We start from the raw sequence: 16,786 nt of genomic DNA on the forward strand, positions 1-16,786 counted from the left end.
TCTTCAGAAGATACTCTTCTTTATTTTTCTGTTTAAAAGTTGCCATATACCTGGAGATTTCATTGAGATTTGCTACAAAAAGAAAGGGATATTTCTTTCAGATAGAATGCAATCTTCTCACTTCGGCAGCTGCTCTTTGCTCTGTGTCAAGTCTTGTTCTCATGTGATACAACATTTTAGGAAATGCAACAAAATAAAAAAACACATAGCAACAAATATTTTATAGGAAGTCATGTTGAATAGCTTTTACACCAACTGTATGAAATGGGGTTTCACATAACAGTAATAAAAAGGCATTGTGAATTGTTCTGGTAAAAGATCTTAATTAGTGCACAAACTGCATAGTTCACAAGTAGATAACAATGTAATCAATAATGATGTTTGTGAACGTCGCAAGTGGACATCTGAGTTACTGTTGTCTTTTCATCTTCCCAAACCAGTCAGCCTCTCCTCTGTAAACACCATTCTGTTTTGGACGATTCTCTTTCAGGACAGGATATTATAGTGGGTGAAAATCTTAGTAGTCTAACAGTCTCTAAAACACTCCGACCAGCCCATTTGGCACAAACAACCGTGCCCCTTTTTATCTCTTGTCTTCGTCTCATTAATTAAGACGCCCACATGTACCAAACTGCTTCCATTCATAAAGCTAATTCACTAATAATTATTTAAGAAATATTTTTCTTCCAGCAGAGATGCCTACAGCACTAACCACCTGTTCATCTTTGTCCAAATACCTGAGCAATAACTCTATACTTAAATTGTTTCCTATACATCCTGTCCAAACCCACAGTTGGGGTCTTATCACCTGCAGTGGGGTCTTGTCCCCCACTTCAAGAAGCAATGATGCAGTTAATAGGAAACTACAGTACATGGCCAAATGCTTAATCATGACTGTAATATCATAACTGAACCATAGATGCAGAGTTAAAACCACACATGCTATAATACCATAAAAATCAATGTGTGTGTGAAACTGATTGCAGCATTTGAAGCATTGGAGAGCTTAGATTCAATTCACTTACATGCCAACAAAGACATATCCAATGTTCATGACTGCAGACAACATACAATCTGTTATTGAGACAGATTTTCGTTTCAGTCCATACAGGAGAATCTTAAATCATCCATGAAATAATAGAGAGGCTGGGGGAGGAGTCTCCCACTGACTTCCACATCCATTCAGCCAAATCTGCAGCAACACTGAACGCGCACAGAAAGGGAGAGGCCAGCAACAAATACAAGAGAGACAAACTGGGGAATACTTTTCCAGCTTTTTAACTGACTTTTGTTTGCATTAAATATATATTAGACGTGAATTGGTTTGTGGTTTGCTGAGGAGGAGGAGGAGGAGAAGGAGGAGGAGGGGTCAGGGTCGGAGATCATTAAGCGCTTGGAGAAAGACGTCGCCCTAAACGCAGCGCGGCAGCACCGCATTCACTAGAAGCTGAAGTGCGTTTAAACGTCCTAAAGTTGCGTCGATTTGGACATGACTTGGTTCTGATTCGCTGCGCAGCTGCCCGGTGGAGACTGCATGCGGAGGGGCTGAACGCCGCATTGTGGAAACCGACACCCGAGGATCGCACCAGCCGCTCTCTGCAAAATGTCATCTCAGGCCAAAGTCAAGAAGGACAAAGAGATTATTGCCGAATACGAGACCCAAGTGAAAGGTGGGTGACAGTCAGTCCCCGCTGCTGTTATTGTTGGGTTATTTTTTGGTGGAAGATCACCGTTGCATAACTTTACTATAAGCTTTATGTGTCTCAAGTGTGCAGTGTGGGGTGGGACAGATGGTTTAGATAAGTTATTTTTCCTTCTTGTCAGAAATTGTCCCTGACATCACATTTCACTGTAACTTTTTCAGATTTAGAGTTTGTATTTGAATTCAAATATGTAAAACCAAAAGATAAAGCAAGCACCTATTCTTGTACTGCAGATGACTCTGCTCTAGACACTTTGCTACAACATGCCTGGCCTTGCATGTGTGGCTATGTAATCAAACCAGGCTAGAGTTTATAATTTATTTATTCTGTGCAAGTTTTGAAATATATGCTTTTTACAAGAGGATCAATTAATCTGCTATAATTTTAGATAACTAAACAACAACTCCTTAAATGACCTCCCATCCATTACAGAAGCTTATCATTGGGATCATATATTTGAAACAGATGTTGATAATCTGTTTCAAATTTGTAATCAAATTTATGTTTTCTTTTTTGCCACATCAGGACACAGTGTGATATGAGAACGAATAAGAGGGAATGCTTGAGAAGGTCACACATCCAACAGTTCAGAAAGTCCATGAATTATGCATGCTGCCAGTATGAATTATAAACCAAGAAAGGATTTCACTGTCTGACACTAAATATGTGACTGGATAAACCAGCAGAAAGGGTGAGAGGAGAGTCAGGAACAGAGCAAGCATTGCATGGCAGGCTTGTCTTGTTGCACTGCTCATTGTTGTGGTTTTAATGTAAGTCTTACATTTCCTGCTGCTGTGTCACTTAAGTCTATCTGAACCCATTATAAGCAAGGTTGGGCTTTTTTGTATGCTAACTGATTACTTAGTTTACAAAGCAAACAAACAAACCAACTAGTTGAAATGTAAATTAATTGTTTTAATGCAAGGTAGGTTAAATGCAGTTTGATCGCAGAAATGTGTGCACCATTAGGCAAAATTTGACGCATGTAACAAATGCAAAGCAAAGAGAGTAATTATCATGCAAGTATGTGTATTTGAATGACAATATATTAAACAATAAAAAAAAGATGGGCACAGTCATCAACTAGTACTGAACACCCTGGATTTTGCAAGCTTTCCCACTAAGAAATCATGGGGGGGTCTGAAATTGTCATCGTAGGAGCATGTCTACTGTGACAGACATAAATCTTGAAAAAAAAAATCTACAAATCACAATATATGATTTTTTAAAATATGTATTTGTACGATACAGCTCCAAATAAGTATTTGAACACTTGAGAAAAGCAAAGTTAATATTTGGTACAGCAGCCTTTGTTTGCAATTACAGAGGTCAAATGTTTCCTGTAGTTTTTCACCAGGTTTGCTCACACTGCAGGAGGGATATTGGCCCTCTCAAGCACACAGATCTTCTCTAGATCAGTCAGGTTGCTGGGCTGTCGCTAAGAAACACTGAGTTTGATTTTAGGTCTGGAGACTGACTAGGCCACCCCAGAACCATGATATGCTTCTTCCAGAGCCACTCTTTGGTTATCCTGGCCGTGTGCTGCGGGTCATTCATGACGGAAGTTACAGCCTCGACCCATCTTCAATGCTCTAACTGAGGGAAGGAGGTTGGTCCCCAAAATCTCACAATACATGGCTCTGGTCATTCTCTCCTTAATACAGTGCAGTCACCCTGTCCCATGTGCAGAAACACACCCCCAAAGCATGATGCTACCACCCCCATGCTTTACTTTAGATATGGCGTTTTTGGGATGTTACTCATCATTCTTCCTCCAAACACGGTTAGTGGAATTATGACCAAAAAGTTATATTTTGGTCTCATCTGACTACACAGCTTTCTCCCATGACTTCTCTAGATCATCCAAATGGTCATTGGTAAACTTAAGATGGGCCTTGACATGTGCTGGTTTAAGCAGGAGAACCTTCCCTGTCATGCATGACTTCAAACCAGGACGTGTTAGTGTATTACCAACAGTAACCTTGGAAAGGGTGGTCCCAGCTCTTTTCAGGTCATTGACAAGCTCCTACCTTGTAGTTCTGGGCTGCTTTCTCACCTTTCTTAGGATCACTGACACCCCACAAGGTGAGATCTTGCATAGAGCCCCAGTCTGAGGGAGATTGACAGCCATGTTTAGCTTCTTCCATATTCTAGTGATTGCTCCAACAGTGAAACTTTCTTCACCAAGCTGCTTGGTAATTTCCCTGTAGCCCTTTCCAGCCTTGTGGAAGATTACAATTTTGTCTCTAGTATCTTTGGACAGCTCTTTGGTCTTGGCCATGTTAGTAGTTCAATTCGTACTGATTGTATGGGGTGGACAGGTGTATTCATGCAGCTAACGACCTCAAACAGGTGCATCTAATTTAAGATAGTAAATGGAATGGAGGTGGACACTTGGGATACATTTATACTGCAAGCCTTAATGCTCGATTCTGATTTTTTTTTGTGAAATCCGATTTTTTTTTTGCGTTGCCCTCCACATTTCCAAATGTATACGACTGGTATGTAATCTCCTGTGTGAAATGCATTCATACAGCTTATTTGTCCTGCATCCACAGTAGAGGACACAATGACGTCACAAGCCAGCGTGCTTCGTGTTTACGGAAGTAAACAAGGATGTAGTGCTGGATCGCATCTAGCGATCTTTCCAAACCTTAAAACCTCAATATTTTCAAGATGGTTTAAAAAAATACTGCTCTCCGCATCATCGTCCGGCATAGTGTTTTTCCTCTTTGTAGCAAAACACAGAATAATGACCTATGTCGGTTACTAATGGCGTTCAGGTCGGATGAATGTGACCTGGCTGTTCAGACACAGTTTGCATTTGAAAAGATCAGACTGTTTCGGATTCAGGACCACATAGCCAAGTGGCCTGGGTCGGATTGGAAAAAAATTGTATCTATGTTGTTCAGACTGCCATGAAAAGATCAGATCCAGGTCGCATGTGGGCAAAAAAAAATCGGATTTGGGTCACTTTAGGGCTGCTGTGTTAACGTAGCCTTAGAAGGCAGACAAACAGGTCTTTGAGGGTCGGAATTCATAAACTAGTGTTCAAATACTTATTTGCAGCTGTATGATACAAATAAATTTTTTTTAAAATAACATTGTGATTTCTGGATTTTTTTTAGATTATGTCTCTAACAGCGGACATGCACCTACGTATCTTAACAGTAACTATGAAAAATGTACCCTATATATGGCCTAGGGGGGTGATACCTAAGATGTAAGAGAAGTGGCAAAATAGGAGGGTGTTCAAATACTTATTTTCCTCACTGTACATGGGAAAATATCTTCCTATTGTTGCTTTATTTCCGAAGTCCTGCTTTTTTACACCAAAGATGGTTAAAACAGGAATATCTTTCTCAGGAGAATTTCTAAATAAAAAAAGAAGTTGCAAGGATGAACTCATAGCCTCTATTTTTTTTTTTTCTTATGTGACTTTTATAACAGCTTTCAGAGAGTGTGACAAGCTCCGTTAAAAATGCATTTCCTTTCTTATTTCCCTGTGTGGATTTACCCAGATGTATTTATATTTAGGATAGCACCTCTAATCTCTTCTTTTTATGCAGGACATCTGTGTTGACTGCTTTTTGTGGGTGAAGCATTAAAAGTTAGGAGTGATTTTTCATATTAATTGAGAGGAATGTATTTAAAGAGTTCAGTGAAACTGTTTTAAAGTTTTATTGAATCAGTATTTTCCAGAGGTGTCAAGTACAAATACTTTGTTACTGTACTTAAGTACACTTTTTAGGTATCTATACTTTACTCAATTACTTATTTTTCTTCCTACTTCTGACTTCTACTCATAACATTTTCACACAAGTATCTGTACTTTCTATTCCTTACATTTTTAAAACAAACCTTACTCGTTACTCTTGGCTTCGGTTTGTTTATAAATATTTATTTCAGGTCATGTGCGCCATCCAATGCAGATCATTGGCGCCATCCACATCTAGTGAAAAATAGTATAATTGGATGAGTCATATAACGCAAACACTCATTGGTCAGCTAAAGGAAATCATCAGAAGCAATCAGGTGTTCTTCAAACTGCAAATGTGAATTGTCTATGCCATGCTACAATGTCGGATTCAGAAAAAGATTTTGAAATGTCTAAAAGGTCGAACACAGTCGAGACCGTAGATGGAGACCAACAAGACCTCCCTCATCCTTGGCACCATCTCAAAGAATAAAAAAAAAAAAATGGAGCTTTCAAATCATACAGTGGCATCTGGCAGTTTTTTTTAAAGGTTACTTTATACTTTTATACTTCAAGTATTTTTTGGAGCACATACTTTTTCACTTTTACTTGAGTAAAGAGGTCAAGTTGATACTTCAACTTTTACCAGTGTGTTTTTAAACTGCAGTAAATCAAAAAGTATCGAAAGCACCGATGTTTTTCTGCATCAGTTTTACTGCAAATAGAGTCCCCTGATCTTTCCCTAAGGATCATGATAGGTGGATTCAGCATGGTGTTACACTCGAAGAAATTCCACTTATATTCAACATTCCTAGTATGAGCTATATCACCAGTAGACATGGTGACAGCAACTGAAAAACAAATTACAAGATAAATCCCATTTGGATGAAAGATATTACCCTGTTTAAACATTTTGAGATCTTCTGCCACATCTCCTCCTTCTAACATGCATCTTAAATTTAGGGCTGGGCAATTAATTGCATCTGCAATATATTTGAGAAAACATTTTTTTTAATTCACAGCCATTCAGATTTGATAAAATTGCATTTAACAAAACCTTGATTTTCTTACTCCAGCCTTGTAGGTGACATTAATAAGATTAAAGTGGGCTTGCACCTAAAAAGTAGATACATGCATCCGGGTAGAATTAAGTACTTTTCTGTACAACAGTAAAGTCCTGGGACAATGAGCTCTGGTACATGGGCTTAGTGTATTGGCTGACACTGATCCGATACTACTGTAATTTGAATTAACTGTATACCTTTCAGACCCCCCATGATTGTCCCTTGTGGGTAAAGGCATCATGCCTGACTAAAAGACTGTTTAAAAAAAATGGTGACAAACAAACACAAATATTAATCATCGCTAGCTGCTAAGTGAGCTCTGCGTGATGATGTAATCAGCATTGCAATAATACAAATGAAGTAAATGTTACTGTGTTTCTGCGAATTATATCAATAAAATAAAAATGACTGGATCAGAATAGTGGATCTACACCTTTCATCCAATATCTGATTCAGCCAATTCATCAATATCAGAGGCAATGTAATGGGTTTGGGGAAAAAATTAGATTTTTCGAAATATAGCGCAGGTACGGTGGCCGGGAAGTGCAAACCAACAATACAAATTCTCAAACACTTTTACAAATCTTGAAACAACTTTAGATTTGAGAAAACAAATTTACAACAAACGAAACACTTTTACAAATCATAAAACAAATTTACATTTCAGAAAACAAAATTACAACAAACGAAACACTTTTACAAATCATAAAACAAATTTACATTTCAGGAAACACTTTTACAATAAACGAAACACTTTTACAAATCATAAAACAAATTTACATTTCAGAAAACACTTTTACAACTGACAAAATCCGACGGAAAGGGAGGGACTGTCTTCGAAGCTTACCCGAAAGTGATAACCGACCGTTCATGATGACCCAAGATGGAAGCTGATCAAGTTGCATTTCGCCCGTTCTGCGGCACTCATATGAGCAATTTAACACGGTTTTGTTTTTCCTGTGGTCGGTCCTTGGAGTTTTTAAATGGTACAGAACAGACGGAAGAACCAGATATGCTGCAGCAGTGCATACATTATTTTAATGAGGGTCACTCGTACGCTGTAATCGTAGACATGATGTCATGTTTACATGGTGTACACATCAGCTTGAGGTCTCTGAAAAGCAAACTGAATGATGCCGGTCTTGTGCGAAATTCTGTTTCCCTGTGAAAATGTTCCCCCTGTGTCGGGAGCGTGCATTGCAGCCAGAGAGTCGGATCTGACCAGTTTCAAGGCGCTCCTGATCATTTTTCGGTGAAAACAGCTCATATAATCATGTCAACTTTGTAACATACAGTTTAATCAGTTGCTCTTTTTACAAATTAGTAAAATAAATACATTAACAAGGTTCTTCTTAAGCTGTTTTGTGTTGTTTTTTTAAACGCCAAGAGAATCGGTATTTCTCCAAATTTTGTCCCTTCAGCCTGACAGAAATATACGTCAGTTACCAAACAGATTTCCAGCACGTAGTGTATTTTAAATTTTTCATTGCTGATATAAGAGGATGGAAACTGGTTGATAGCCAGGCACGCAAATTAGAATTTCTGGTTAATCCCCTTTTAATGTAAAATATGAAATATTACTGGATTAAGGACATTTCTAGTATAACATATCACACATATCAATTTTAGAGAAATTGGAAACAGTTGCTCTTTATTTCCCAAAGATATGGGAGGAGGAGAGGCAGGAATGCATGATTCAGTTGACTGAAATAATCTGTTCCCCTCCATAACATGGGAAGAAGTAAATGTACCTGCAGGTCTTTAACTGTGCTTATTCCTCTCACCATCAACAACAAATCATGTGGATTTGGTCAAATTAACTCTTTATTTGCAAAAATTAAAGGAGGGGAACAGATTATTTCAGTAAGCTGAAATATATGGTTCCCCTCCTTTAATTTTTTGCAAATAAAGAGTAATTATGATCATGTTATGGAGGGGAACAGTGTTGCACCGATACCAGTATCAGGCAGGGCACCGATACCATTTTGAGAGCAAAAGTTTATTCAATTATTGTAACCCATTGCCGGTAGGCAAAATAAAGTTCTACTGGATTAACTTTGTATTAGTCTTTTTCCTGCTTCACAAAGGTAGGCAGCAGCTTGACAAAGCCAAGATGGCAAATGAATTACATACAAGTAGTATGCAGTTCTTCATATACTGTATACACACACACACACACACACACACACACACACATCAATTTCAAACAGAGGATAACAGTATCGGCCAATACTGCACAGCCAGGTACCGGGTACCAAACACTACTTGTGATTTGAGGCCCTTCACATGCAGTAATCATAATAAATGAACAGAATTTAAAGGGGTCATAGAATGATTATATATGGTATTTGGTGCTGGTCCTTAAGGTCTCTGAATAGGGTGTGTAACGTTGGTTGGTCTGAAAATGGCATATTTGCTGCTCTATGAGCCCTAATGCAAGCCTGGTTAGAAGCCCTAGAGCGAAACGACAGATTTTCTTCCTTTTATGGTATGCTAATGAATATTTAGATGAGCGGTGCGCTGATTGGTTGGTTTACAACAAGCGAAGTTGCTGAGCAAAGACGCATCATAGCAACAAGCACTCACTCACTGAAACATAGAGGTTGTTGATATGGTAGGGTGACCAGACGCCCTCCTTTTCCCAGACATGTCCTGCTTTTAATACCTAAAAATCAAGCCATCAGCTCCAGGGCTGGTCCGGGAATGCTGGCGACGGGGGCATTGAGCCAGCGGGGGATGGAGCAACACTTCATCCGCTTCATATGTCAACTCGGGGCTTTGTTTGGATTTGCCCATTTAATGGTGGAAGTTTAGAATTGTGAGATTTGCAGAGAAAGGGGGTGTCGATGGTGTTTGACCTTCTCTGTATGTCCATTTCACCCACTAAGCTATCGTTATTCATCTATGACAATGGGAACTTGGTTTTGCATTCTAAGACCCCTTTAAATATTTGTGCTATACTTCAGACACATTGAGCACTTATGATTCTGTGATACATGATTTTTTTGGGTATGAGATCAATATGATAAGGCTGAGATATGTTTATACTCTAGTTATGTAACATTAAAGCCAGAAAGGCTCAGATGCACACTCAACGCACTAAACATGCAGTTGGTATAAAGGCAGGCTTAAGTGTGAGACCTAACCACTGAACAGCTAAAATGACAGAGGATTGTTAAAGTGTGTCAAGACTTGAAGGCATGATGAGCATTTGAAGTCAGAGGTGTGGTGAAATTTCTCTTTGTCACGCTTTCATTCCTACACTGTCTTCACTCTCACACAGAGATTGGTCTGCACTCATCTCTACTGCTATGAGAGAGCTATCAAAGCTCAATCTCTCGTCTCAGTTTCAGGAAAAGCTTTTAAGCTGACATCTTAAGCTAATTTTCTAAAGGGGCTTGGATTGGTTTGGTGCTACTTGGACTTTATTTATGCGCTGACTCTGGACTAGAGTAAAGCTCAGCTGCCGATTACACAGCACATCAATCAGACACAAGCCTTGTGTATTCTATTTGTTTTAGTACTCCAAGATGTTGGCTTTGATTAATTAAATAGGGGAAGCATCATTTTAGGACTGCTGTACATAATGTAACATTTTGAGGAATAACAAAATGAGAGAATGAATGAGAATACAACTTTGTGCTATAAATGTCCATCCATCTGTCTGTCCATCCATCTTCTGCATCTTATCTGTCAGGGTCAGGGGAGGATGGTGCCCATCTCAAACAGTCTTAGAATTGTATGATTAATCATCAAGCCTATACTTATATTATATTTGCCAGGTGGGTGGCTATTTTTTGGGAGATTCTTCTTTTTTAGACAGAGCAGACGAGCTCTTCTACTCAGAATTCATCATAAAACGAAAAAATGCTTTTACAGATGCTGGCCTTAAGTGTTATAGTTGATCCTTGACATTTACATTAATATTTTTGTATGTTTCTTGGTAACACCAATGCTTAAGACTGTAATTTGTTGCTTTGGTGACAGTGAAAGGCTCAGAGCACAGCGTAACAAAATCCAAGGAGAAAATCGCTTAGTGTTGTACCTGTAAATATTACATTTCCATGTGTGATTTCACCAACAGCAGTGGAGTTTTTTGTTAAAAGCATTTTTTAGGAGTGAGAAGGAGCAAGCTATGTGAACTTAATCAAACCAACTATAAATGAATACCATAGTCATTACTTCATTCAGCAGACAAGTGCTCATATAACACAGCCTTGTTTGGACCAAATTATGTCAATGTGTCATCCTGGGTTAGGTTCGTTGTGACTAGCCATGCATAACTAACAACAGTCTCAGTCACTGCTACAGACTGTGCTTACTAATAACTGTGCTTGGCTACTTTGACTTTGTAACCGCGGTGACGGCAGCTCCTCTCTGCATGATATCTGGTGCTCTAACTGTTATAAAGCCCACGCCTAGCTGGCAAAGCTGAGATGAAACCGTGACCACTGCTTTCCCTTATTTCATTTGACTATCTGCCAGAGATTGGAGGGTAACAACCAAAAGCATTGCTGCTGTTTGTTTGGTGAAAGTGTGTTTCTGGCTGTTAAGAGTAAAAACATGGCAGGTCAACCTTCTAACATTTTAGGAGGGGCATACCTTTTAACATATAAATTCCTTTCAAAATGTAATTATATCTATTTCAACAACTTAGGTGGTGTTAGATTACATATTAACTTGACGCTGATGTGGTTTTGCAATTGCTTGCCATCAATTTGCATGTTGCATGGCACATACAGTTAAAGAAGAGTAATAATTCTCTGCAAAATTTGCTTTAAACGACCAGCTTTTTAGGTACACCTAGCTTAAACCCTTTTTTGTCCTTTTGCATTCAAAAGTGTCCTATTCTTCTTGATATCGATTGAACAGGGTGTGAGAAAGTATTCCTCACAATTCTGTTCATTCTGACACGATGGCTTTTTGCAGTTGCAGCAGATTTGATGGCTGCACATTCAAAAAGGGAGTGTCTCGTTCCATTTCATTTTAAATTTGCTCCATTGCAGGGTTCCCAACCCTGCTCTTTCAGTATTCATGTTCTGCATGCTAGATGCATTCTTGCTACCATACACCTGACATATTGATGAGGGATTCACAGTCTTGATCGCTGCTCAGGAGGTAATGCAATCATTTGAATGTGGTGTGTTGCAACAGAGCAGGAGTACTTGGTTGATGTAGGTGGGTTTATACTGTAATTAGTCCCCTACTGGATGATGTCTGGAAAAACATTCAAACAACATTCACCCTGGTACTCGGGGGCTGAAAGTGTGTCATGGAGTTATCTACACCACTGCAGCACTAGCTAAAGCCATTTATACAAGAGAGTAAGACCACTGCTTTCATATTATGTCACCAGATTCTGACCCTTTCATCTTATTGTTGCATCTGAAATTATGATTTTAAATGTCAGGCACCATTTTCAGGAAAAATGTGATCTTGTCTTTTAATGTGATTTTCAGATTTGGATTCTGGTGTTTAGCGGGCACCTATGGTTTTCTGCTGCTGTGGCCCATCCGCTACGGTGTTAAGCTATTGTTGCCTTTTGGTGTTCTGAAACCAGCCTGGCCATTTAACTTTGAATCAACAAGGCAACCACCACTCATTGAATATTATTTATTTCCAGGAACATTTTGAGTAAACTGGAGAGAAAATTCCAGTAGATTAGCAGTTTCTCGAATACTCAGACCATGTTATACCATCATACAAGACCATTGGACTCATAAAATCATCTTACTTCCAAATTTTGATACAGGGTATCAACTCAAATATTTTTTTTTATTTTCTCATCTAGATGCCTTAATATATAGAGTTGTTGCCATGTGATTGGCAAATTCACTACCTTGGGTTACAAGCCATAAGTAAGATGCCCCCAACAAAGTGGCCTTAAAATGTAGTTTTAACTGAAAGTCTTAAATCTAAAAGTGTACCACTGATCAATTACTTTACATTTCAAATAATCGAGAAATTTACTTATTTGACATTTCTTCAGAATATGTGTTGACTTACAGACATATTTGAGAGAAACAATCCAGTACAGACATATCACACCTATCTCTGCCCACCAGTGGTTTTTCTACTCATGGGAACAGGCTCTATTTATATGGCCATTCTTTTATTTAAGAGTTATTAATATATAATTGGAGAGCTACAGAAAGCAGTTAATATCAGTATATAGTATTTTGACCAGCCTGCATAGGAAAAGGAATTGCAACAATTGTCCTAAATCCCGTTTGTGGATTTCCATCATCCTTCTTTGGGTGTGGAGCACACTCTGTTCCCAGGCAAAGAAACTGGTATGACATGCTACACGACATTTTATTGCTCTCAGCAAGAGAGAGGAAAATATTTCTCAGTCCCATATCTTAAATTCCTTGCAAGACTATGTGTAATTATGCATTACCCCGCAAAGGCTTGAATCATTCATTAAACGTAGTGCTCTGTTGCTAGTAACACTTTAAGATCCAAAAATAACTCTCACACAGGAGAGGAAATGCAAATAGCAAATGTGCATCTGGTCTTCCTTCTAAATTAATGTAATTAAATCGGTTATATTTATGCTCTTCAAGATGTTTGCTTATTATGTTTGCTTGCTACCACTGTGGGAATAATAATCACTTAAAACATAAAGGCCAACAAATTGTGTTATTCAGTGGTCTATTTTAATTCAAGAGTACATTAACGGTCCTTAATGTTTTTGACTTTATCACTGTCCCATTAATCATCAAACACTGTTTGTTGCATAGTCTGAAGCAGAGTAAGTTGCCCCTGTCCTTGGCCATTATGCTAAACAGACTGACTGCTGTGACTGTTGGAGCAGGGAACTGGCCTGCTCTCACTGAAATACCTCCAGAGCCATGTAACCAGGCAACTAGGCAACTGTGGGGACCAAAAGGGGCACATCTCCTTTTCTCTTCATATCAGGGGATTATATGTTTACTTTATTTGTCTCTGTCTTTGCTCAGTCATTCACAATTTTCCTCAAAGGTATTGGGGGAGTAATTCTTTTTAAGAGACTTTCGTCTGCATTCAGAAAATGACATGAAGAATTTTGAATTAAGGCCTCTCTTCTTTCGAGCTCTCGTTTCCATTCATACATTAACATGGATTTATTGTCAAAGCAGCAATTGTGTGCATGCTTGTAATGTTTCATAAAGGAATCTTTAGTAATCTACAATATAAAAAAACAAAAAACAAAACAAAGCTAGGCTGTTTTCATCCAGCTTGGAGGTCAACATGTAAGGGGATTCATCTTAAAATATAGCAATAGTTCGATGTGGAAAAGTAGTTGCTTGTAGATTTTCACTACAAACATAATTTTTAATCAAAATTTGTGTTTTAAAAATTCAGTATAGATTATTGTACTTTGGGTTTGAACAAAGTAAACATATTTCTCAAATTCTGAAGATGCCATAATAGAAGCATACAAATCTCTATTATGTGTTTTCAAATTTTCTAGTTTTTTTTATTATCCTGTCCAAATAGAGCTGGACTGACCATATAGACAGATACCTGAAACCGATCTTATTGTTGAATGAATTAACCATATGCCTTGACATGTAGTGAAGACATCAGGCTTGAAATAAGCAATGCTTAAATTGGTAACATATAAACAGATATACATCACACTTGCTGCTTTGTGTGATGATGTAACTGGTGTTTCAAACATGGAGTTGAAGTGCCTAGAACACTGTAACTGTAATGCAGTATATATTAATAAAAAAAACTACTGGATCAAAATCGGCATAATTTATCTGATAGCCATTCCACCTTCTTAGTCAATATCGAAGCTGATATCTGACCTGGGTATTGGATTTTGCATCTCTGCAGTTAACCTATATCAATTTTTTTTTTTTTTTATGGCTTGACTATGACTGGACTTGTTACACGGACTACAAAATTACAAAAATGGAGCAAATACATAGTTATCTGGTCACATACGTAGTTATCTGGTTTGTTTTAACCTGATGACGCTGACCCTGTCAGTCCCTGCTTTGAAATCCAGCGTTACCAGCGTTTGCCAGACTGATACACCCTGTATAAAACATATCAGTCTTGCAGGCAATGGTAGGTTTTCTTTGAGCATTGGTGGAAGAATATGCAGTTCCCCACAATTACCCACAGGCTAATTAGGAGGGACTCGGGAGGTCTTTAGTAGCTGTCGTATTGAACTGTTAAAAACAACAAGGCAGGCTTGTCTTCTGACACTGTCCATCAACTGGTTAACATCCAGTTTGATTAAAAAAAATATGCAGGGCTTTTTTATTTTTACTGTGGATAGTACTTAGGTGTTAATGTAATGTTAATATGAAATTACTAAATTGTACTTAAAATGTTTTGCTTAGAAAATGTATTTTGAACTGATTTTACAGCTAAGTTTTCGAGCCTTTAACAAAGAGAGACCAGTGTAAAATCATGAAATAAAACAAATCCTTGCAGTTTGTGTCTTTCTGCCAAAGTCCTCTGAAGGCTCGCTCAGCACAATGCAGTTTGTGAAGCTGACCTAAATTTTCCGTGCTGTCTGCTGCAATCATCAGACATGCATCTCATGCTGTATGCACGTGTGCAGCCATGGCAAGCAGACACTCTTGTTCTATCCCCTTCTCATTACCCCCACACACTTGCATGCAAAGCTGGCAGGCTAATGAATTCTGACAAGTTAGCTTTTTCTGGTTATGGTGACTTTGTTCTGTTTTGTAGTGTAACTTTGGGTTAAGTGTGCCCTCACATGCCTTTTACATCCTCCTTGTTTTGGTACGGGGTGGGCCTGTTTATGTTGATGGTGAAATACATGTAGATTGTCTCTGTTTATTCAGCTAATTGTGTTTTATTTTGCTTTCTTATGCAGAAATACGTAACCAGCTGGTGGAACAGTTCCGATGTCTGGAACAGCAGTCAGAGTCCAGGCTTCAGCTGCTGCAGGACTTGCAGGATTTCTTCCGTCGAAAGGCTGAACTCCAGCTAGAGTACTCTCGAGGGCTAGATAAACTAGCTGAGCGCTACTCCTCCAAGATTCGCAGCTCAAGAGAACATCAGCATTTCAAGTTAGTTTTTTTTTTTTTTTTTAAGAGAAATGCCAGATAAACAAATGTTACATATGTGCCATGCTGATCTCCGTGACTGCAGACCCAATGGAAAACAGAGGGGGAATAAAATGTGGAGAGGGAGGAGGGACAAAAGCTAAGGAAATGACCTGAAATGAATCCAGGGCCAAGAAGCCTTGTTGCCCCAGGCTGCTGTGTTTCTTCCAACTAGGTCAGACTCTTTACCAACCCCTCCAGCCCCCATTCTTTTATTCTGTTTGGCTATATTTTCATTTACATGTTTTAAAATCTTCACAATAAAATCCTAAATGTTCAAATTTTCAATTTATACAGCATTTACAAATGTAATGGTACTGAAATAAGGTGATATATTGCTAATTTTCCTAAGTTAAGCTTTTTCTGGTGTATTGTTGATTATTCGTTATGCAACAAAGACACCCAGCAGCATGCTGGAGACAAGGCTTTGACTGGCCTACAATACACTCTGACAGTCTAGGTCCAGATACTGATCACTTCAATTTTGGTATTGAGAATAACTTGGCATTAATATGACTGTATAACAGTGACATTAATGTGACTTCAAGGTAGGAGTGGTAGAAGTATTAAACATGTCAAAATACTATTTTTGTACAGGCATCTGTGGGCATTCTTGGCAGTCTATCTTTCATTTTGTTTATATCAACAATCAAATGATATTGTATTGTTTTGGACATATTATCCATCCTTACTTCTAGGCAAAACATTTTCTGAGGAGCTGAAAACATGGATCAAGGAAGGCTGTGTGATACATTTTAAAATAACAGGTTTTCTTCTGCACATTTTATATGAATATTTTCAATGAAGAGCAACGATCAACGGCTGACTAGCTAATAAGGGATGGAAAATATGCCATGTGTATCATATCGGCAGAGTAAATTCTAATAGTCATGTATAAAGAGGTGTTTATAACAAAATGTATTGATTTACGATTTAGCTGATCGGCTTTACTTTCTCCATGTCAGGTTTTTAGATACTGACAGATGTTGCTCCATCATCCGTCTCAAATAGACTAAATCTTTATATCTGATGGTTGATGGAGGGGACCTCTGTGTCATGCTGCAGTTCAACAAAGTCCCTAGGAAATAAAGTACGACGCTGGCAAAAAAAGCTTCATTTTATGACAGAACTGAGGATGCATGGATGAAGGAGCCTGTGTGAATGAACGGTGACGCACCAGGATTACCTAAGTCTGTCTATTAGACTGTTTTAGAGCAGTTTAGTTCCACAGAATAAATCATTAAC

General features: G+C 38.4%; 1 protein-coding gene across 2 annotated transcripts in view; it reads left to right on the forward strand.

Annotated features, from left to right (window-relative positions):
* Window positions 1-1,181: 1,181 nt before the first annotated feature.
* LOC107096121 (SLIT-ROBO Rho GTPase-activating protein 3-like) overlaps window positions 1,182-16,786 on the forward strand; it is a 52,886-nt gene continuing 37,281 nt past the window's right edge. For both annotated transcript variants that reach the window (XM_015392630.1, XM_015392631.1), the window contains exons 1-2: window positions 1,182-1,670; window positions 15,310-15,505. In XM_015392630.1, the coding sequence (XP_015248116.1) occupies window positions 1,604-1,670; window positions 15,310-15,505 (263 nt within the window). In that variant the 5' untranslated portion in view covers window positions 1,182-1,603. The remainder of the gene's footprint in view (window positions 1,671-15,309; window positions 15,506-16,786) is intronic.

The sequence above is a fragment of the Cyprinodon variegatus genome, unplaced genomic scaffold (assembly GCF_000732505.1).
Source record: "Cyprinodon variegatus isolate N-32 unplaced genomic scaffold, C_variegatus-1.0 Scaffold599, whole genome shotgun sequence".
Classification (NCBI taxonomy): domain Eukaryota; kingdom Metazoa; phylum Chordata; class Actinopteri; order Cyprinodontiformes; family Cyprinodontidae; genus Cyprinodon; species Cyprinodon variegatus.